Source organism: Zonotrichia albicollis, chromosome 1 (assembly GCF_047830755.1).
Source record: "Zonotrichia albicollis isolate bZonAlb1 chromosome 1, bZonAlb1.hap1, whole genome shotgun sequence".
Classification (NCBI taxonomy): Eukaryota; Metazoa; Chordata; class Aves; order Passeriformes; family Passerellidae; genus Zonotrichia; species Zonotrichia albicollis.
In genome coordinates this window covers 2,267,620-2,290,206 of record NC_133819.1, presented here as the reverse complement: position 1 = coordinate 2,290,206, position 22,587 = coordinate 2,267,620, and the positions used below count along the sequence as shown (strand labels likewise).

The following is a 22,587-nucleotide window of genomic DNA, read 5'->3' as shown; positions in this document are numbered from 1 at the left end:
ATTACAAACAAAGCAAAGCAAAGGATTTGCTTCTTTGCTTTGTTTTGTTTGCTTTGTTTTCCAGGCACCTTTGTCTTGGTGTTAAAGCTGCAGCTGGATGGTTGAGTATTAAAAAAATCCTCTGACTTCTGTGTTATTTACTGAGGGGTTAAAAGAAGCTTCTAAGAGGGAAGGAGAAGGATTTTAGATGGAGAATTTAATGAAAAAAATGTTTAGAGAAGGAAGTAAGTAGCAGAGGGAAGGGAAGGGAAGGGAAGGGAAGGGAAGGGAAGGGAAGGGAAGGGAAGGGAAGGGAAGGGAAGGGAAGGGAAGGGAAGGGAAGGGAAGGGAAGGGAAGGGAAGGGAAGGGAAGGGAAGGGAAGGGAAGGGAAGGGAAGGGAAGGGAAGGGAAGGGAAGGGAAGGGAAGGGAAGGGAAGGGAAGGGAAGGGAAGGGAAGGGAGGAAGAAAGAGAAGAGAGAAAAAGAGAGAAAAAGAAAGAAAGAAAGAAAGAGAAGAGAGAAAAGAAGGAGAGGAGAGGAGAGGAGAGGAGAGGAGAGGAGAGGAGAGGAGAGGAGAGGAGAGGAGAGGAGAGGAGAGGAGAGGAGAGGAGAGGAGAGGAGAGGAGAGGAGAGGAGAGGAGAGGAGAGGAGAGGAGAGGAGAGGAGAGGAGAGGAGAGGAGAGGAGAGGAGAGGAGAGGAGAGGAGAGGAGAGGAGAGAAGACCTAAGCAACCTGATCTGGTTGAAGATGTAAAGGGATTGGACCAAATGGTCCCTCCAAACCCAATTATTCTAGAGAGGGTGGTGGAAGCAATGAAAATTCCAGGTCTACCCATCCAAGAAGTGAAGCCAAGCTAGTAATTTCTCCGGGAATCATTGAGCTTTGGGAAGATGGTGAAATGTCCCCTGTTCATCCCTGGTGATCTCAGCCACAGATGCTTTGAAGCACAAGCACCCCCAAGACACGAGGGGTGAATTTTGGCCTTGAATTTGCTGCCAGCACAAGCAAAGCACCCCCTGTTCCCACTGGCCCTGCTGCACAGCACAGGGAGCCCTCACCTTTCACCCTGAGCTCTGCTGTGGACGTGTGGGGTCCCACGCGGAAGGTGACGGTGCCAATGTCCTGCTCTGTCACCTTCCTCAGGGTCAGCGTGTGCACCTTGCCCCTCTCCACTGAGATCTCGTTCATCTCGTTGTTCTGCAGAGCCACGTCCTGCAGCTTCCACTCGACGTCCCTGGCGTTCTCGTGGGACACCTGGCACCTGAAGGTGACATCGTCCCCTTCGGCCACCACGGCGTCCTTGAGGCCGCTCACGATGGTCACGTCAGGCTCTGCAAGGAGGCAGAAATGGAAGGGAAAGCATGGATCAAATCATGGAACCATCATTTGGGAGTCACCTGCTCCAAGCACTGCTCAAAGGTTGCTCAGCACCTTGTCCTTCAAGGGTGGGGACAGCCTCTGAGAGGCTGTTCCATGCTCTGCTGGAATTAATGTCCATTTGTGCATCATCTGGAACAGCACAGCCTCCCACACCCCATTTCAAACTCTGCTTTCAGTGTACTTGGCAGCAGGACAAATGACTTTTGTCATTTGTAGTGACTTTACCACTTGTCCTTGCTAAGAGACATGGTGCATATTGCTCTTTTTAATTATGCTTGATTGGGTGAATGAGGATTTTGAAAAGTCAAAATTTCAAAATCAGGATTTTGAAATTTGTTCCATTTACACTTAGATATCTACACAGGATAATGTTAAAGCCTGACTCTCCCTATTGTATTTCTGTGATCAGATTTGTATTTACTCCACGCTGATGCTCCAAACTGGCTGAGGCCCTGGCTGGCTTTGTCCTCCCAGCAGGACTCACTGGGTTGGTGTGAGCAGAGGGCTTCTGCACTGCAGTTTGCCTGAGTCCTGCTTCCAGGAACCTGTGCAAGGATCATACACACAACCCCCAGCAGGCAGAAGCTGATTAAATAATATATAAATACCCCCAAACCCACTGGGGAATACCAAAGGAATCATAAAATCACTAAGGTTGGAAAAGACCTATAAAATCATTGAGTCAAACCATTCAAAAATCAGCCCAGTCTCCCTCTGAGCAAGCACAGTGGATATTTCTACAACTGAGGTCACCATCTGCACGAGAATTGGTGCAGCTGGGTGTGATGTGCAGGGGATCTACGACGCGGAGTAGCCCGTGGAGATGCTGGGGGTGTTTGTTCCACACCAGTGGTCCAACCTGAGCTCTGCAATGATATCAAGGCCAGATGCAGCTGCCACGTGAGTGGAAGCTGGGGCTGGACCATCTGTTCAGTCCCATGCACATGATGTCAATGAAATATTCCAAGCCATAAATCACAGATTACAGCTGACTTATCCTCTCCTGTCCACCAAGTCAATCTTTGCTTTGGTGCATCCATTGACCATAAGATTTTTAATTTTTTTAAATTTAATTTTTAATTTTTGTTAATTTATTTTAATTTTAATTTTTAATTTAATTTTTATAATTTTTATAATTATACCCTTACTATGCTCCGTTTGATCACAATTTTGGCATTCACATTCTCTGAAAAAATCCCTTTGCCCAGGATTTTTCTCCTGGGAAGCTGAGAAGCATCAGAGAAAAAGGAAAACAATAACTATCTGATTTGCTTCTCCTCTGTTTTGCTCATGTGGAATGTGTTTGGAGGTTATTTACTCAAAGGTGGTTGTCTGACTGGATTCTGGTGAGTTGTTTTGACTCTTTGGCCAATTGTTGCCAAGCTGTGTCGGGACTCTTTTCAGAGTCACAAATTTTCATTATTATCTTTTGAGCATTCAGTAAGTATGCTTTCTGTATTCTTTAGTATAGTATACTATTCTTTAATATAATATAGTATCATAAAATAATAAATTAGCCTTCTGAGAACATGGAGTCAGATGCATCATTCCTGCCTTCATTGCGGCTTCTCTGCAAATGCAACACACAATAACTCATTTCATGTGTGTGTATATAACTCAATCACATTGGGAAATCTTACAAATCTCCCTGTTCCAATAAACAGGCCTTGCCTTTCACGGTGAGCTTGGCAGAGCTCGTCTGGTCTCCAGCCTGGCAGGAATATTCCCCAGCATCCCCAGGCTGCAGGTGGTGAACACGCAGCTCCCGGAGGGTCCCCTCCTGCCACATTTCGTGCTTGGAGCTGGGGTGCAGCAGGACTCCATCCTTCCTCCACTCCACTTCTGCTTTGCTGATGGAAACCTCGCAGCGCAGCCTGGCTGTTCCTCCCACTTCCACCTCCTCGTTCCTCAGCTGCTGCTTCAGCTGGGGTTTGATGGCTGTGAAATGAGAAATAAATAATGCATCAGCTCTCTGCTTGAACGCCCGGTCTGCACAAATCAGCACAAGGCACCCAGGCTCTGGTGCTGTAATACAATTTTGCATTAAGTGGTGATATGATAATAAAGCCATTTTTTACCCCTATATTTTGTATATCCAGAGAATCAGAAAGTTCCCCAAATATTTTTATATCCCATAATGTCCAGGGCATCCACATCACACCTTTTATGCATCTGCTCAGCATATTGGAAACACCAACACACAAAGGTTTTGACCAAGCAAAACCTGGCACTTTCTGTTTAAACCAATGTAAAGCTTTTGACTTTTACAGAAATACTCCCGATTTTCAACAGCTAAATAATGTAAAGCTTTAAACTAATTTCTGATTTCTCAGCTGTCTTTTTAAGACCCAGATCGTCATCACTGAGTCCTTCCAGATGATGCACAAATGGACATTTATTGAAGTAGATCATGGAACAGCTCAGAAAGCAGCTTGCCACTGATGGAAGCAAGGAGGGGATATCCATGGGGTATGTGTGAGCAGTTGGAAAAATAGGAATCCTAGTGCCTGTGGTTCCAGTAAAAACACTACTGTGAGACAGGTAAAGCAATCACTGGGTTCTTTCACCCATAGTTGACCCTGTGACTGCTTTTTGAGTCAGAATCAGCAAAAATATGTTGTTTGAAAGGTTATGGTTTAGATCAAAGCCACAATTTCTACCCAACTTTGAGACAAACACAAACATTTCCTAGATGGTGCTGGTATGGCCCTGTTTGAGCAGGGAGGTTGGACCTGTGACCCGTTCTGTGATTCTGTGATCAATCACAGACATTATTCCTGGTCAGGTTAAACCCAGCATTCTCAGGATCTTCACATGGAGACTAAAAATAGCAACCTCAAAATGCTTTTTTAAAATGATGTGTGATTTTCCTATTGATTCAAGTGAACCAGCAAAACTGCAAAGTGCCAAAAGAAGTTTTGTTACTATTTCAAAATCCCCATGACGCAGAATTCCTTGCCCTTATCTTATCAGAGGAAGGGGTCAGTGCACTGCACTCTTTACAGGCTCAATCAGGAACCCTGTCCCACCAGATCCACTTCTCTGTACTCTGCTTTATGACTGGGCAGCTCTTTTCCTAAATTTTGGATTAAATAACACCTTTCACACAGTTCCACCAACGCCTCTTCTCCTCCAGCCCGGGTCGGTGCAATGCTAACCATTCACTCTGAGGACTGCAGTGCTCTGCTGGTCTCCTGTGTCACAGGTGTAATCAGAGGCATCCTCTGGCTCTACATTATGGATCACAAGCTCAGCTGTGCGCCCACTTAATTTAATTTGGTATTTGGCACACGGGAAGAGCTCCATGGTGCCTTTCCTCCACTCCACGGCCGCGTTATCCTTTGTCAGCTCACATTGGAATTTCACTGCTGCTCCTTCTTCTGCCTCCTCATCTTTGAGCTGCTTTTGGAAAAGAACTGGCAGAGCTAAAAGAGAAAAGAAAAGGATCAACAGGATCTTTCAGTGAAGCCTGGTTTGCACAGACTGACTCCTGGAGAACAAGATACTCTGCTTATCACTGATATTCCTAGGTAGGATCCGTGCTTTTCTAATTTTCCTGGCACAACTAGGAGATCTTGCTGCATCAGAAGAAGCCATCTTCACCCATAACATTTATTTCCTTCATTTCTTCACTCAAATCCTTCCCAGAGGTGAATTCAATGAAGGATTTTATCCCTCAGTTGATCTAACAATGATCTCAAGAGCAAAGAACTTCAAAACTCCATGGACAGCCTTGAGAGGTCAGGGATGTTGTTGTCTCTCTTCTTCCAGTATTTGAAAGAAAATATTCTTTTTAAATATTCAAACAAGACATCCAGATGTTATGTTAAATCACTGCTTTTTCTTTAATTTCTCCTCAGGCACAAAGCTCGAAAGTATTTCCTGTTAGAGCCTAAAACTCGAACGCAGCACTGGAAGAACAAAGCATCATCCTCTTCCATTCTTATTAAAAATAAAAATATCCTAATATATCAGATGAAAAGGGAAATATTCATAGAGAATAAGAACAATGCACTTTAAAGTATTCCTATTGAAGTGGGTTTTTTGCCTGTTGGAGGAGCCTGTTCCTTGAGGAGTCAGCTCACACCACGTACCTTTCACGTTCAGAGCTGCCCTGGTTTCCTGATCCCCCGTGTCACAGCTGTATTCTCCTGTGTCTTCTAATCTGAGGTTGTGTATCAAGAGCTCTACCAGGCATCCCCTCTGCCTCATTTCATATTTCTGGCTGGGCTGCAGCCCCACGTCTCCTTTCCTCCATTCCACTGCAGCGCTGGCTTTCGACAACTCACAGCAGAACGTGGCTGTGCTTCCTTCCTCAAACTCCTTATTTTGCAAAGGTTGCTTAAACATGATGGGAAGTGCTGGAAAATTTGAGAGGAAAACATTTCAAGAGGGCTTTAGTGCAAGAAGGATCCAGTCCTCCCATTATCCTTCAGGTATGGTTTATTCTAATGATTCCATGATCCTGGGGATTACGCAACTCTCTGTCTTGGCAGAATCTTTCTTGAACCACACTAAAGGAACCAAGAGGTGAGGACAGGCAAAGTTAGGAAAGATCTGGTCTTAGTGGTAACCAGAATGGCCTGGCTTGGGATCTGAAGGAGTCAGACTTTCCTATGGAAGAGTTTCCATGCCAGGTATGGATGCTTTAGGCAAAGATCACTGGGAATGGCCTCTCTTACACAGATCCCTGCCCCTTAATAGAGGTCTGTGGGTTTGCAATATTAAACAGAATTTCTGTCCTAAATAAAGCTTTTATCAATGTATAAAAGATCAAGTTAGTAATGATCTAGTAATGTGAGGAGATAAATGAGAGGGGAAATCCAGATTTCAGTTAAGGATGGTACAAGGAGTGAAGGAACACAGGTGGGGATTCAAGTTGTCTGCAAGTCAGCATTTGCACCTAAAGTTCAAAGCTTCCAGTAACAATACAGCATATTCATGTACCCTAGAAATCTCTTATCCCCTAATTGATGCATCTCTAAACGTCCCAGGCAGGATTACATCCAATTGGGCATCCCTTATCCCATTCCCATATCCAGCCACACCTTGCACTCAGGGCAGCAGGGTTCAGTGTATTTTTACATCATGACAACCTTCAAAGCCAAGTTGGTTGGACCTCTGAAAAACCTGGTCTAGTGGAAGGTGTCCCTGCCCATGGCAGAGGGATGGAAATGGATGATCTGTAAGGTCCCTTCCAACCCAAACCATTCAATTGCTTTAATTGCCATTAATCACTCCAGATATCGCAAGAAGAACATTTCTACTTTGCTGTGTGCCATGCCCCTGACGAACATTTATTCTGGTGTGGACCAGCAACAAAACAAATCAAAGGAACACCAGAGAACAGAGAACACCAGGAAAAGCTCCTTTCACTGCACTCCTCCTGAGCCAGGGGTCACCACTGCCTACCATGCACATCCAGCACTGCTGTTGTCCTTTGGTGTCCTGAGTCACAGGTGTAAATTCCTGAATCTTCCACTTCCAGGTCATGAATGACCAATTCAGCAGCACAGCCCTGCTGCCTCAGCTCGTATTTCAGACCAGGGTAGAGAGTGACATCCCCTTTCCTCCACTCCACTGGAGCCTTAGGTTTGGTGAGCTCACACCTCAGGGTGGCTGCGCCGCCTTCTTCTGCCTCAGTGTCCTGGAGCTCTTGTTTAAAAAGGGCTGGTAGGGCTATAAAATAGAAATATGACTTGGACCTGCTGCAGATGGGGCTTGCGAAAAAGGATGTAGAGGGAAAATGAAAGCACCAAAAGAGAGTTTTTTCCCAGATGTCTCTAAACCTCAATGCACTAATTCAAACTATGAAGCTATTTCACCAGAGAAGTAATAGGAATATCTGCAGAGGAAGAATGTGGCATTCACATTTTCTGGAAAAATCCCTTCACCCATGATTTTTCTCCTGGGAACCTGAGAAGCCTCAGAGAAAAGGAAAACAATAATTATCTGATTTTCTTCTCCTGTGTTTTGCTCATGTGGAATGTGTTTGGAGATTGATTACCCACAGGTGATTGTTTCATTGGATTCTGCTGTGAATTATTTGACTCATAGCTCAATTACAGCCAAGCTGCGTCAGGACTCTGGAAGGAGTCATGAGTTTTCCTTATTATATTTTTAGCATTCAATAAGTATCCTTTCTGTATTCTTTAGTATAGTATTCTTAATATTATATAGTATCATAAAATAATAAATTAGCCTTCTGAGCACATGGAGTCAGATTCATCATTCCTTCCTGCCACGGTAGTCCCCACAAATACAATACAAGAAGAAATGGATTTCAGGAAGTTACATTTGCCATGAAATATAGAGAACTTAACCTATGATCTAAAAATGGAATAAGAGTTTTCTTGCTGTAAAAGCAGACAGCGTGCTGCCCTGATCACTGAAGAAGTGTTCTGAAGATCAGCAGGGAATTTTCAAAGTTCATATTCCCTCCTAATACAGACACTTGCATGAGTTCATTCTCCCTCTTAAGGCAAGGAAATTTAAGGGTTCAGATGCCCTGTTAAGGCCGGCCTCTTGCAGGAGAGATTTTGATTATTCTGACAGCAAAATACAGAAAAAATGCACTTAGTTCTGCATTGCAATTCCCATTTTCTGCCTGGCCACTCCATGAGCTGCATTGACCAGGCTATTCTGCACACCTCATGATTTACAGTCTTTTCCTTAAGCAACACTAAACCACAGTTGCTATTTTAATTTTCAGAAAATCCTACAGCCTTTTCCCTTTAGTTTTTTACCATTGACTGTCAGCGTAGCAGTTGTCTGCTGATCTCCACACACACAGGTGTAAACTCCAGCATCCTCCTCCTCCAGCTCGTGGATAACCAGCTTTGCAACAGCCCCATCCTGACTCATTTCATGTTTTCTGCTCTCTTTGAGCACCTCCTGCCCTTTCTTCCACTGCACCTCAGCAGGTTTTGTCAGCTCACACTGCAGAGCAGCTGTGCCATTTTCCACAGCTTCCAGGTCCTTCAGCTCTCTCTTGAATTCTGGAGGCAGCACTGAGGAGTAAAAGAGTTACCACAGGGAGGGTGAATGCTCCTTAAAGGGAAGCTTGATGAGAGAGGTTTCATGGGGCAGCACCAAGCCCTGATCCAGGTCAGTGGAACACGATGGGAAAACTTCCCCAGCTTCCCTGGCCACTGGATCAGGGCAAGGAAAGTGAGATGAACCAGCAGAGCTGAGGGGGATAAACACCAGCAGGGAATGTTTTTCCCAATTTTACAAAAGGAGGAAGCACAGAGAGTCCAAAGGAACCAAAACCCAAGCAAACAGAAAGGGACAGGCACAGACCACAGAGATTTGGGCAGGTTTGGAGGATGTTCACCCAAGGATTACATTACCATGAAAGGAAAAAAAAGTCCAAACAAACAGAAAGGGACAGGAAAAGACCACAGAGATTTGGGCAGGTTTGGAGAACCTTGGGACCACCCCAAGGATTACATTACTATGAAAGGAACCAAAAGCTCAAGCAAACAGAAAGAGATAGGAACAGACCATGGAGATTTGGGCAGGTTTGGAGGATGTTCACCCCAAGGATTACATTACCATGAAAGGAACCAAAAGCCCAAGCAAACAGAAAGAGATAGGAACAGACCATGGAGATTTGGGCAGGTTTGCAGCACATTCATCCCAAGGACCATGAAAGGAACCAAAACCCAAGCAAACAGAAAGGGACAGGCACAGACCACAGAGATTTGGGCAGGTTTGGAGGATGTTCACCCCAAGGACTACATTACCATGAACTGTTAATGCAGCAGTGCTGATCTTGTCTCCACACACACAGGAATAGTCCCCAGTGTCACTCAGGTCCAGCCCATGGACCAGCAGCTCCACAGCTCGTCCCTCCTGCCTCATGCTGTACTTGGGGCCCAGGGTGAGGATGTGCTGGCCCTTCCTCCACTGCACACAGGCAGGGGCTTTGCTCAGCTCACAGTGAAAAGTGGCTGTTCCACCTTCTACCCCTTCCTGGCTGGTCATTTCTTCTTGGAAAAATGGAGGCACAGCTGAAGGATGGATGCAGGTAAAATGTGTTACAAACTGAGGGTGCCTCCAGGGAGGGGTGAGGAAGTGACAGGGGAAAGGTGAGAAGGTTGTGACAGAGGAAAGTTGTCAAGGAAGGCTGAGCATTAGCCAGAAAGAGAGGAAAGAGAAATGAAAATATCCTTGTGGGAATAGACACCCTAATCATTTTGGATTTACCCTGGCTTCCTACAGCAAAACTGCACAGTCCTCGACAGATTTACACATGATTTCCACCAGGTTCCTCCTCAGAAAAAAGCAGAATACCAGCTCTGAGCTCCTCAATTCACATGTACTGGTGTCTTCCACAAACTTCATGGCTGTGCACTCTCTTTTCCCCTACTCAGAGATGCCCTGCTGTGCTCTGACTTGACACAGCTCCTCACTCATCCTCACTCCTTCTTCCTTCAGATATCCTTGAAGAGGAGCATCCAGGACTCACAGACTCTTCTTGACCCCAAAGCAAATCTCCAGCTGCTGAATTCCAACCTGGGTTCTTGTCTCAGAACACATTTTTCCCATTTAACATAATTCTTGCGCCCATTGCAATTTGCATCCTTGAAATAAATGTGGTGACCTTCACGTATGCCCTTCTATTAACTAGGTGGTATAATGGGATATTTCATCTGTTTAACAAGGTTGGATCTCTCAGATGTCAAAATCTGTGTCCAGTATTACAGACTTAGTTAAATATCCAAGCTAGAAAACAGGCTTAGCCCTGATTTGGCACATTTCCCATTCCAGCAGTGTTAAGCTGAAACACCAGCCTTGTTTGTCCAGCCTTCCTTTGTCTTCCAACAAAGGAAGACCAGAAAGAGGTCACAGAAATAATTTATTCTTTCCTTAGGAAAATCAGTCTCCTAATGGAAATCTATCTTTGGGCATCAGGACAGAGATGATGGGCACAAAACCCAAAAATGGACACAACCTAGTGCAGAGGAAATTATAACTAACAGAGCCTTGCTCTGGATACTCTTTATTCCCTCTATTAAAATGGTTGGTATTGAGAATTCCAGAAAGGAAGGGCAAAGAATAAACAGATTTGTGGTTTGGAGAAGAAATGCAGGAAAGGAAAGACCAAAGAACAGTGGGGTTACATGGTAGGAAAGGAATGGCAGAAGGGAAAGAAGAAAGGAGAGCAGGCTGGTGATTAAGGAAAGGAAAAGGCAAAAGGATGGCACAGAGAAATGCAGACAGGTATTTTCCAATTTCCACAGCCTGCAGGGAACATTTTCAACTGAATGGAAGTTCAGTTAATAAGGGTGAAGAGACAGATGTGGAAAACTGAACAGCTCAGAGCAGAGGACAGAGGTTTCCAGCAGGAGAGAGGAGGTCAGGGATGGCTTTACCCTGCACTGTCAGGACAGCTGTAGTCTGCCGCTCTCCACACACACAGGTGTACTCTCCTGCATCCTCCTCAGCTATTCCATGGATCACCAGCTCTGCCTTGAGCCCCTCCTGCCTCATTCTGTATTTCCCACTTGGTTTGAGGGTCCTCTGGTCCTTCTGCCACTGCACTGGAGCAGCCTTGGAGAGCTCACAGAGCAGGGACACTTCTGCACCTTCTTCTGCCTCCTGGTCCTTCAGCTGCTCCTTAAAGAGTGGTGGCAGAGCTGGAGGATGCAACATGGACAGAGGGACAGCAGAAAACCAGAATTAAAACCCTCATTTCTATTTTGAGATTATTTCTCCTCTTGCCTTTTCTTCAGCTGATTATAGATGTTCTTAGCCATAACCAAGTCCAGAAACTCTGAAAATGTCTTTCTTTAGGTGTAATGTGGTTTCAGTCACCCTGAGCGATCAGTTGGCCGAATTTTTGCTGTTATTTTTAATGAAAGAGCAAAACAGAAAGATCTAAACCTCAGATCAACAGCACTCACAAATACTGCTGGATACAGAACAATTTTACCCACACCAATGTCATTTTTTGGAGGCTGCTGTTCTTAGTTTCTGGTTTGTTTTCATTAAACTGTCACAGCCCCATCTACATGAAAGCAGACAGATGTCCAAATAAAACTACTCTAAGTTTTAAACTGAAGTTTGAAGGGCCATTACATCTAATAAAAAATTTAGATTCTTATTACTCCTCATTTTGGAAATCATAACTCAAAGACAAAACAAACCGACATGAATTACGCTCTGAAATGATAATACTCGTCTCACTCTGCATGTCTGACTTCTTTAAAGAATCTGGAGCCTTCAAAAAAACCCAAAAAAACCATGGCCAGAGAATTTCCTCCTCTTCCTGCTGCCCCAACCCTCACTTCTCCTTTTCCAGTTCCTGGGGAAGAGGCACCTCAGAGCCCAGAGCTGGATGTTTTGGAGAAACTGTGGTGGACTGAAGTAACCTACAGGGTCAGAGCTGAAAAATGCAAATATCCAAGAAGAGGAGACTTGCACAGAAGGAAACTTCTCATTTTCTCCTTTTAAAGGACAGATTAATAACGACCAAAAAAATTCACCATGAGCGACCCCGTCCAAGAAGAAATTAGTTATAAATAGAATGAAGGAAGAAGGGATAAAAACACACTACTGACCCAGGGAAGAAACTGCTACATTTCAGAATTATGTCTATCTCAAGAGATATTTATCAATTTTAATAAGTCCTTTTTACCATGAACTGTTAAGGTTGCTGTCGTTGTCTCGCCACCACACACACAGGTGTAATCTCCAGCATCTTTTAATTCTAGGTCACAAATGACCAGCTCTGCAGCGGTGCCAGACTGTCTCATTTGATATTTGCCACTTGCTTTGAGCACTTCGGGCCCTATTTTCCACTGCACTGCAGCTCCTTTGGTTAATTCACATCTCAAAGTCACTGATGCTCCTTCTTGGGCTTCCTCATCCTTCAGCTTTTCCTTGAAAAGCACTGGCAGGGCTGGGGATGGAAAGCCAATAGAAAGTGTATTTAAACTAAGTGTTCAGCATTGCGAATTCTCAGCTGAAGTTCAAATCTGGCCAAATCAGGGGGTTGAGGTTGAGGTTATCACTACAAATGATGCCTCAGGTTTTAGCCTTTCTATTTTTCAGGTTCTGTGCTGCTTTAGTGTGTGGGTCTGAGCTCCACATCAGGGCATGGTGAGCTCTGTGCACAGAGCAGGGAGACAAAACAATTCCTGCTCCAGCTGGGCACCAAGGACAAATGATCCAAATCTCAGCCCAGGAGCACAAACCCCGTGGGCTGGAGAGAGAAAAACAAGCAGGGTGGGAGTGCCTGGGCTAAAGCTGGAATGGGACAATGAACTGCAAGGTGCAAATGGAGCAGAACTGATCCCAGGGAGAGAGCCCGGGAGCGCTCGTGCATTTTGGGGCCATTTTGGTTCATCTTGGGTGCAGCCCTGGCTGGGCTCTGGTGCTGCCCAAGGTGCATCCATGGAGGAGATCCTTTAAATAAATCCCTGCTTTATTCTTTAACTCTGTTTAACTTCTGTTCTAGATCAGCCTTCTCAAGGAATCACAAAGACCTGGAAAACCAAATCCAGAAGAGAGACAAGAAGTGCTGAGATGACAGGCCAAAGTACAAGATTTACGGTGGAATTCAAAGGATTTATCTCAGGACAGAACATCTCATCTGCTCTAACATTTCCTGGGTGCAATTCCCTTAAAAATACAACACAGCAGTGTCTCTGCAGGGAGGGACATTCCTGAGCTCAGCTCCCTTTTCAGCAACGCCAGACAAAACCAAACACCTGAACAAGACCTGGGCACAAGTTAACAACAGGTGGACACTCCATGGGGGCTTCAGAGGAATAGAAAATGGACAATAATCTGCATTTACCCTTCACAGTCAGAGAGGCCGTGCTGTGCTGCTCCCCACACACACAGGTGTAATCTCCTGCATCCTGCAGCTCTAGGTCACGGATTTCCAGCTCTGCCAGGGCACCCTCCTGCCTCAGAATGTATTTTTCACTTGCCCTGAGAATTTTGTTGCCTTTCTTCCACGCCACAGCTGCAGCCTTGCTCAGCTCACAGCGCAGGGTGGCTGTTTGGCTTTCCATGGCTTGCAGGTCCTTCAGGTCTTCTTTGAAAAGGGCTGGCAAGGCTGAAGGTCACAAAATGCACAGAGGACATTAAAAAAGACATGTGGCACACGGGTGACAGGAGGGGTGGGGTGGTACAGAAGTAGAGAACGCTTTAGGGTGGAAACAGGGTGTTTTCCTCATCTTTCTGGGACACTGGGCAAACCAAAAGACAGAAAGAGAAAAGCAGCCTGGATACAACCAGACTTTACAGAGAGTTTAGAGATTTAAAGAAACAATTCAGCCACAGGTGAACACACAGCAATATCAATGAGCTGGCATAGAAACCCACAATAATAGAGATATATTTGTATTATTTTTACCATGCACTATCAAGGCCGCTGTTGTCTCCTGCTCTCCACACACACACGTGTACTCTCCAGCATCTTTCAGCTCCACATCCTGGATGATCAGCTTCCTGACCATGCCCTCCTGTCTCATTTTGTACTTGTCACTGGCTCTGAGCAGAGTGCTGCCCTTCCTCCACTCCACGGGAGCAGCTTTGGTCAGCTCACAGCTCAGAGTGGCCACTTGACCCTCGGTCACCTCCTCGTCCCTCAGGCTCTCCTGGATGGCTGCAGGCAGCACTGGGGGTGCAATGGGAACAGGGTTAAAGGGAGCAGCAAGCACAGCCTGCAGGTGAGGGCATGGCTGTGAGGCCTCAGGTTTAGCTTTTATATTTTCAGATTCTGTGCTGCTTTAGTGTGTGGGTCTGAGCTTCACATCAGGGCATGGTGAGCTCTGTGCACAGAGCAGGGAGACAAAACAATTCCTGCTCCAGCTGGGCACCAAGGACAAATGATCCAAATCTCAGCCCAGGAGCACAAACCCCGTGGGCTGGAGAGAGAAAAACAAGCAGGGTGGGATTGCCTGGGCTAAAGCTGGAATGGGACAATGAACTGCAAGGTGCAAATGGAGCAGAACTGATCCCAGGGAGGGACCCCGGGAGCGCTCGTGCATTTTGGGGCCATTTTGGTTCATCTTGGGTGCAGCCCTGGCTGGGCTCTGGTGCTGCCCAAGGTGCATCCATGGAGGAGATTCTTTTAATAAATCCCTGCTTTATTCTTTAGCTCTGTCCAGCCTCTGTTCTAGGTCAGATTACACAAGGCATCAGGTGGGGAGGTGTCTTCAGGCTTGACCTCACATCTGCTCCAGGAATCAGGTCCTAAAACCACTTTGCACATGGAACTGGGGAAAGGTTTTACCCCTAAACCACAAAATTCATCCTCCTGGTCATGCCACGCAAAGTCAGACTCAGAGGAACTGTGCCCAGATAACTGTGATAATGTTGATAAAAATAATTCAAACCAAAATCTCAACAGTGATGGCAGCGAGATGGAGTTGGTCATTACCATGTACTGCCAAGGAAGCTGTGGACTGCTGCTCCCCACACACACAGGTGTAGTGCCCAGCATCACTCTGGGTCAGGCTGTGGATCACCAGCTCTGCAGTGACATCCTTCTGCCTCATTTTGTATTTCTCGCTAGGTTTGAGGGCTGTGTGTCCCTTTCTCCACTCCACTGGGGCAGGTTTGGTCAGCTCACAGTGCAGAGTCACTGCTTCACCCTCCTGGGCCTCCTCATCTCTTAACTCTTCTTTGAACAGAGCTGGAAGGGCTGGGAAACAGAGCAGCAAAGGTTCTCATGACAAGCAGCTCTTCACCACCAAAATAAACAATGTGCACCAATATCTATCCCTACCTGACATGAAGATCATCTCACAGAAGGAAAATGCTGATTTGTATCATAGACAAAAAGGGTCTTGTCATTTCTTTCAGCAAATATTAAATGAATTTGCTGATTGGTTTAGAGATGTATGGAAAATAAACAGCAGAAATGGGGAAACTTCATGTATGGTCAAAACTGCAACTTTCTCAGTATAACCCAGCCTCGAAGATTAATACAACAGGTTACACCATGATCAGGAAAAAAGCTAAAGGAAAAAAATATAACCTTTTAATTTAAATTTTAAGAATGCCTTCAGACCTAGCCCAGAGTCAGGATAAGACTGAAGAGAAGAATCAGAGAGAGATCCTGAAAGTGCTTGGGTAGGAATGAAAAGGAAAGAGAAGGATGATGCAGGCACTGCAGAAATCTGCCATAATTCCCTCACCCCAGGAAGTTCAGGTGCTTCCTGACACCTCATGCCTTTTGGAACAACAAACAGAATTATTCAGACTGTAAGACTGGATGGAAATGTGGCAATATGTGGAAGCAACAGGATGGGATGACATCCACCAAGTCTTTGGAATGGGGTGGGAACTACATTTGGATTTAAAGTATCTAATAAAGAGCTTGAGAGGATGGTCTCTAACTCCTGACCCTGACCAGCAAGAAAGAAATAATTGAGAATAAGGATGTGGAGAGAACTGTGCAGACATTAATGTAAATAGATTAGGAGGAAGGAAAACAACAAGGGACATGTTGATCTGCCTCTCTTTCAGGAATGTAAATTGATGATGAGTGGACATGGGGAAAGCTGAAGTGTTTAATTTCTTTTTATTCATTATTATTAAATGCTACTTTTAATTAAGGAAGTAATAGAAAATTCTGGCTTGGAAGAGAAAAAAAGGATTAAAAATATTTAAATAAATATATTCTCAAAGCAGCTTGGTGTGATGAAATTTTTCCTGGAATTCTTAAGGTGCAGGCACAACCAATTTCAGACACTGACAGTGATATGGAGAAATCACAGAGTGGCTGATGTTCCTCAAGTAAGGAAAAGGCAGAAACTAAGAGGTGAAAAATATATCTCTGAAACAGACACATTTAGTTCTTGTTGTGTAAACTGAGATTCTAAAATCCCAGAGAGTAAAGAAAAAAAAATCACTTGTGTAAAGTCAGTGGAGCCAATCAAGCTCCAAATGTAATTGCCTGCTTAAAATGAGCTGTGAGTCTTCCTGATTCCCATGGTCTGAATTTGATAGATCTCCACTGACAAAAATGGGAATTTGGGAATACTCTTCAGTCTTGAAGCTGAATCCCATTCATAATGCTTGTCATAGAAAAAGAGAGAGAGAGAATCTGAAGAATTATGAACTCAATTCTTTGAAAACCTCAGATTTGCTAAGAGCTTTTCTCTTCATGAAGGAGTGGATCAGGGTAATTTTTTCTTGGTGTAGATTAAGCTTCCTTGACAGAAGGACATATTATATGTCCTATATTATTATTATTTTAGTAAAGTTTAAACTTTTATATAGGTAGCATTACAGAAGGGAGATGCTACTAATCTGAAAAGCACAGTTACAGGATATTGGACTGGGGTTTACACTCGCAATGAAAGAATGAATTCAGCAGAGTTTCTCACTAGCCCGAGTTCAGGTTTATTCAGCATTTGCTGTAGCAACTTAGACAATGAAAGGCAAAGCTTCATTAATTTTGAAGATGAGCTCAAGGTGGGAAGGGAGAAAGGGTAAAAACACTTCTTTTAACTGGATTAAGATATAGAAGATTTATGAAATAGTGGTGATAAAATAGGCTTCAATTCAGCAAGGGCAGATGGAAAATATTTAGGAACAACAATACAAATACAAGAAGAAGCAGATTTACAGTGAGGGATTTGGGGTTACAACAGTTTGTGAAGAAAATTCAAGTCAAAGAGTTCAAATTTGATCCAAATAAATCCTCATAATTGACATGTGTGACTTGGAGTGTCATGTTACTTCTTGGTTTAAATTTCATACAAATATTTCTCTGCTTCTATAAGAAGTAATTACTTAAGCCAGTTCAAGAAAGACTTTTGTGGATATAAAGAACAACTTTCTGGCAGCAATGATGGTGACTTGGGGCTCAAGGATGGACTGACCTGAACAACTTCATTTCAATTCTGTTTTTCATGGTTAAATTGGAAGTTCAAGACTGAAGCAATCGTTGTTGTATTGGCAAATGTGAAGATGGGCAGAAAAGTAAAGAAATCATCTCCCTGAATTCAGACTTATTGGACTTCCAGGTGAGAAAGAAGCTGAAATTACTTCTGACTGTCTTGTGTTAATAACAAAAATAAAGTTTCCCTCCCTTCCATGGGAAGTTAGCAGAGTAATTTGGCTGAGGACTGTGAAATATTCTCCTACTCTAATGCTGAGTATTCTCTAGTACCTGAATAAAAATCAGCATTATTCTTGGTCAGAGTTACAAGGAAAATTACACTGAACCAAATTTTCTTTTCATTATTTAAAATTACTTGTCAAATCCTGATGCAACTTGAAATAAAATTGTTCTTTTAAAGAGCTAGGAATGTTTCTGCTGCTCCATTTGTCTAGGTTCAAGTCAAAAGTGAGTAAACAGAATAAAATAAAGTCAAAATAGAATTAAAAAAAGCAAATCCGTGACATCCTTCGTCCTTTACAAAGAAATACAGCCCTGCACCAACAAGAGCAAGGAGAATAAACAGGGAAAAATTTAGCAAAATCAATGGAACTACAACTGTGGTTAGAAATAGACAAAAACCACAATATAAAGACGGAAGTCTGTTACAAACAGAATTAATGGTGGCAAGATTAGAGGAAGAACTCGTGGTGTGTGAGTGCTGAGGCTTGCAGAGGAGGAGGGACAACCACCACCCAAAAACGCCCCATTTCCGTGCCTTTACCGTGCACTGTCAGTGCTGCCGTTGTCTTCTCCTCTCCACACACACAGGTGTACTCCCCAGCATCCCTGGGCTCCAGGGCATGCACCAGCAGCTGGGCTCTGCTGCCCTCCTGCCTCATTGTGTATTTTTCGCCGGGTTTGAGCACTTTGTGCTTTTTCCTCCACTCCACGGGGGCAGCCCTGGACAGCGCGCACTGCAGGGTGGCTGTGGCGCCTTCTGTGGCTTCCTCATCCCTCATCTCCTCCTGGAAGTGCACAGGCAGGGCTGGGGGGTTCAAAAGGAGCACAATGTGGGACCACGGCAGCAGCTCCAGTTACCATTTCTTGTGGTCTGACAAGCACAAGTGATAAGCAAAGCCTTGCCTAATCAATCCATCAGGATCGATGGCCACTCTGAGAACCATGAGACTGGCTTTGGAAAACTGGAAAACACCTCATTCATAAGTCAGAGAGGATTTTTCAGGGTGAAATCCATGGTATGAAGTGAAGAACCACATCAGTCTCAGTTTCAGCATGACTGAAACCTACCTTGGCCTTTGCATAGCCAAAGCATCTAAATTCTATGGAAATGCAAATTGTTATTAAAAAAGTTTATAAATGAACCCATACCTGAGGCATCAGTTTCACTTTTCCATCAGAGACCTTTAAAAGGTCTTTTCCACCCCAAACTATTCTTTATTTTCACCTCCTACAGTGGTCTAGCAGTGCTTGACCATCAAATTGTACTGAAACACTGATAACTGTCTCAAAAGTATCTCATCAAAAAATCTTCTCAACTTTATGATGGCAACACCTTTACAACCAACATAACAATAATGTGATTTTCCATTTCTCAGCACCTACTGCTGAACATGAGGATCAAAAAATGAATTGGCACCAGGATTAATATCTGCAATTTTTGCCACAAACCTCCAACCTGTGCCTGACACTGACCAAAGCATCCAGGAATTTATTCCCATGTCCAACCAGATTTTGCTAAACCCATCAGAAACAGAGCTGCACTTTCAAAGCTGACACTCCCACTCTCTTAAAAAACCAAAAAACTGCTTGAAAACCATCTCTAATTTATGATGCATTTCCTTTTTTTTTTTTTTTTTGATTTTTACCATTCACTTTGAGCGCAGCCGTGGTTTCCTGCTCTCCACAAGAGCACGTGTAATCTCCAGCATCTGCCAGGGTCAAATCATGGATCACCAGCTCAGCCACCGTGCCCTGGCACCTCATGGTGAACTTGTCACTTGTCCCCAGGGTTTTGTCACCTTTCCTCCAGGCCACGGCAGCTCCGGCTTTGCTCAGCTCACAGCAGAGAGTGGCCGTGCCATTTTCTGTGCCTTCCACGTTCTTCAGCTCTTTCTTAAAGTGAGGAGGGAGGGCTGAAGGTCACAGGTGAAAGAGAGCACTTTAAAATTGAGCAAACACCATGTCTTGACTGCTCCAGTGAATTAAAATACTTCAAAATGGTTTAGAATGTACAGAACCTGGGAGCAAAGGGTGATGTCAGGGGCATCCCTGACTTGTGCCTTGCAAGACACCACATTCACAGAATTCCCCGAATTCAGCATCTCACAATGACTTGGAAATCAGCATTGATTTATAACAACTCTGAAAACCATCAAAGAGTGAGTTTGGACAGCTGGAAAACACCTTATTCATAAATCAGAGGGTTTTTTTAATGATATGAGACATGGCATGACATGGAGAACCACACGAGTCTCAACCCCTGAGCTCCCACTGATTTGGAAACCTGTAAAACTAAAATATCACTACTGGGAGGTATGCTTTAAAAGCATTTTAAGATATAACACCAGAAAGCTGATCCCAAGATTCAAGGAGATATGCACAGCTCTTTCTCAAAACCAGATTAAGAATTAAAATGAACACCATGTTGTTTAAAATTAAAATTTCATCACTTTTTAACTTCATCCAAGAAAACCAAGTGAAATCTCAATGATACGCCCTAAAGAAATTTAAGGAGCTAAAATACTCCAAAGTGCTATTTCTGACTTCATTTCTGACTTCCAGCTTTTCATTATCCACTTCCAGCTTCCATCAACAGGAAAGAACAGGGACTGAAAAGAATCTGTGATGCCGTTTATCAGTCCCAAAGGAAGGGCTTTCAGTGGAAGATATTCCCAGTGGTTGGAACAGCTGCCACAACATCTTAAAATAACAGAAGGAACCAAGAGCAGATTGTGATCCCACAGGAGGATCACAGATGACAACGCGGAAAATTCCTCTTAACCCAGATATTTTACCATGCACTGTCAGGAAAGCTGTGGTTGTCTTGTCTCCACACACACAGGTGTAATCTCCTGCATCTCCCTCCTCCAGGCTGTGGATTGTCAGCTCAGCAGTGGTGTCCTTGAGCCTCATTTTGTATTTTTCACTGGCTCTGAGCACCTCCTGCCCCTTCCTCCACTCCACCGGGGCGGGTTTGCTCAGCTCGCACTGCAGAACGGCCGTCCTGTTTTCTGTGCCTTCCACATTGACAAGATCTCTTTTGAACAGTGCAGGCAGAGCTATGGGGTGTAACATAAACAGAGAGGACATCAAAACCATTAACCAGACCTTGGGGAGCTCAGGGCTGGGGCCTGTGGCCAGTCTGTCACCGTTACAGGAAAACAAATCAGTCTGGAAAGCTGCTCCTAACAGAAAACTACTGCAGGATCCCACTGGGATAATTCCATCATGACCTTCTTCTAACATTAATTTGCCCATATTCACCTCTTCACAGCTGATTCCAATACTCCTCTCTATCTATTTCACTCTGAAATAATCTATCTTGAACATTAATGACCTGAATTTTTATTAAAAGTTATCCGCAGTGTGACAGCACTGCTGCCTTTCCTAACCTCATAATTTATATTTCTGGTTCAGGGAAAAAACACAGTAATATACCTTAAGATGCACCTTTAACCCAAGATTTCCAAGAACATAATGACATGAATATCAGGATTACAGGATTTTTAGCAGCATTCAACAAGTTGTTTTATGATGTGCCACTAAAATAAAAGGGAAGTGACTTGCATAGGGATGAAAATGATAGGTCAAAAGAGGGGAGGAACAGAAATTCCCCCAGCAGGGAGAAAGAAGATGAAGAAAAAGTGTGCAGAAAATCTGGGAGAATAGTTTTGCCTCCTCAATTTCCCCTTGTCTTTGGCAGCTTTTTATCCCTAAGAGATTTCTTAAATAAAAGCTGTTCTTCCAGCCATGGGAGCTGTACATGAGCTGCTTCTTCTGGAGGGGCAACCAGAGCTCATCACCATTCACCATGGCAGAGCCAGGAACAAAATTTCCCCCATTAGTGCTTAATTCAGGACCTGCAGAATAATGCTGAGGGGTGGGGATTTATATAAGTACCATTTTCTCAGCAGAATATACCAAAATCCTGCAGAAGATGAGGGTGGTCACTCATTCATGAATGGAAAAACCTCTCACTGACTGAGCTCAGCAGATTTAAAGAACTTTCCTTCAGGTTAAGCATGAAAATCCACTGATGTCAGGGAGACAAAATGAGAAACCCCCTGAGAACAATCTTCTGCTGGATGTCTGCCCACTCCTGCTCCCTGAGATGAGAAATTCTCACAGCTTTTCCTTACCCTGATATAAAGCCATCAGTTTCAAACTGACAGACAATGGGAGATGGGATGAAACAGCACCAGCAAAACAGGAAAATGCTGCAGAATCAAAACACCAAAGCAAGTGGGAGGGAGAGAGAGAAAAGGGATGTCCTTGAGCTATCCCAACGGAGAGCGGCTTTTTTACCGTGGACTGTCAAGACAGCCGAGGTCTTCTGGTCTCCACACACACAGGTGTATTCTCCTGTGTCTTCCACCTCCAGATCTCGGATCAGCAGCTCTGCAGCTGTATCTTCCTGTCTCATCCTGTACTTTTCACTTGGTTTGAGCGCCTTGTCCCCTTTTCTCCACTCCACGGGGACGCCCACCTTGCTCAGCTCGCAGCGCAGAGCGGCCGTGGCGCCGTCTGTGGCTTCCCTGTTCTTCAACCCTTCCTTGAAAAATGCAGGCAAAGCTGAAGGACAGCAATATCAGCAGTGAGATGTAGCACTCCAAAGAGTTAAGATTATGTTTAAGTTTCCTTTTCCCCTCTTATCTTGAACTTGATTTATCAACACAAGGATAGAGATTCTCGTGGGTCTCCATGAATCAGCGTTGGGAAAAGAAATGTCATCACCAGGAGAGGATTTAATGCTTGGAGTAATCCATAGGGGTATTTTACACAAGTCAATACAAATAGAGTTCAAAACACCATTTTTTTCCCTGTGAAATTTCAATCAAAAAGAACAAACACCAATTTGAAATTTCTGGAAAGAAAATGGTTTTCTTTTGTGACATTTTAAACCACAACGGGAGGATGTTTGCTGTTTCCACATACTTAAGCAAACAAAGAGACATTTTGCATTTTTTTTAAAAATGAAACACTGGAGTTTCATTTTAAATGTCAGTTTGAAATGAAATTGTTCATTTCAATACATGGTGGGAAAACAAGCATTTTCACCTGAACTGACATACCCTTTCAAAGATGTCAGGTTCAGTAAAACTCAAAGTTCTCCCTGAGAATGATTGTCCTTT

The 22,587-nt window shown here is 44.1% G+C and overlaps 1 protein-coding gene across 1 annotated transcript in view; it reads right to left on the bottom strand.

Annotated features, from left to right (window-relative positions):
• Positions 1 to 22,587, bottom strand: part of OBSCN (obscurin, cytoskeletal calmodulin and titin-interacting RhoGEF) — a 161,474-nt gene that overhangs the window by 61,193 nt on the left and 77,694 nt on the right. The window contains exons 39-54 of the mRNA XM_074539903.1: positions 21,761 to 22,027; positions 20,251 to 20,514; positions 19,102 to 19,368; positions 17,997 to 18,260; positions 14,762 to 15,025; positions 13,733 to 13,996; positions 13,169 to 13,432; positions 12,005 to 12,268; positions 10,740 to 11,003; positions 9,108 to 9,374; positions 8,106 to 8,369; positions 6,772 to 7,038; positions 5,454 to 5,720; positions 4,518 to 4,784; positions 3,031 to 3,297; positions 1,038 to 1,310 (exon numbers count right to left, since the gene is read on the bottom strand). Coding sequence (XP_074396004.1) covers positions 1,038 to 1,310; positions 3,031 to 3,297; positions 4,518 to 4,784; positions 5,454 to 5,720; positions 6,772 to 7,038; positions 8,106 to 8,369; positions 9,108 to 9,374; positions 10,740 to 11,003; positions 12,005 to 12,268; positions 13,169 to 13,432; positions 13,733 to 13,996; positions 14,762 to 15,025; positions 17,997 to 18,260; positions 19,102 to 19,368; positions 20,251 to 20,514; positions 21,761 to 22,027 — 4,254 coding nt within the window. The remainder of the gene's footprint in view (positions 1 to 1,037; positions 1,311 to 3,030; positions 3,298 to 4,517; positions 4,785 to 5,453; positions 5,721 to 6,771; positions 7,039 to 8,105; positions 8,370 to 9,107; positions 9,375 to 10,739; positions 11,004 to 12,004; positions 12,269 to 13,168; positions 13,433 to 13,732; positions 13,997 to 14,761; positions 15,026 to 17,996; positions 18,261 to 19,101; positions 19,369 to 20,250; positions 20,515 to 21,760; positions 22,028 to 22,587) is intronic.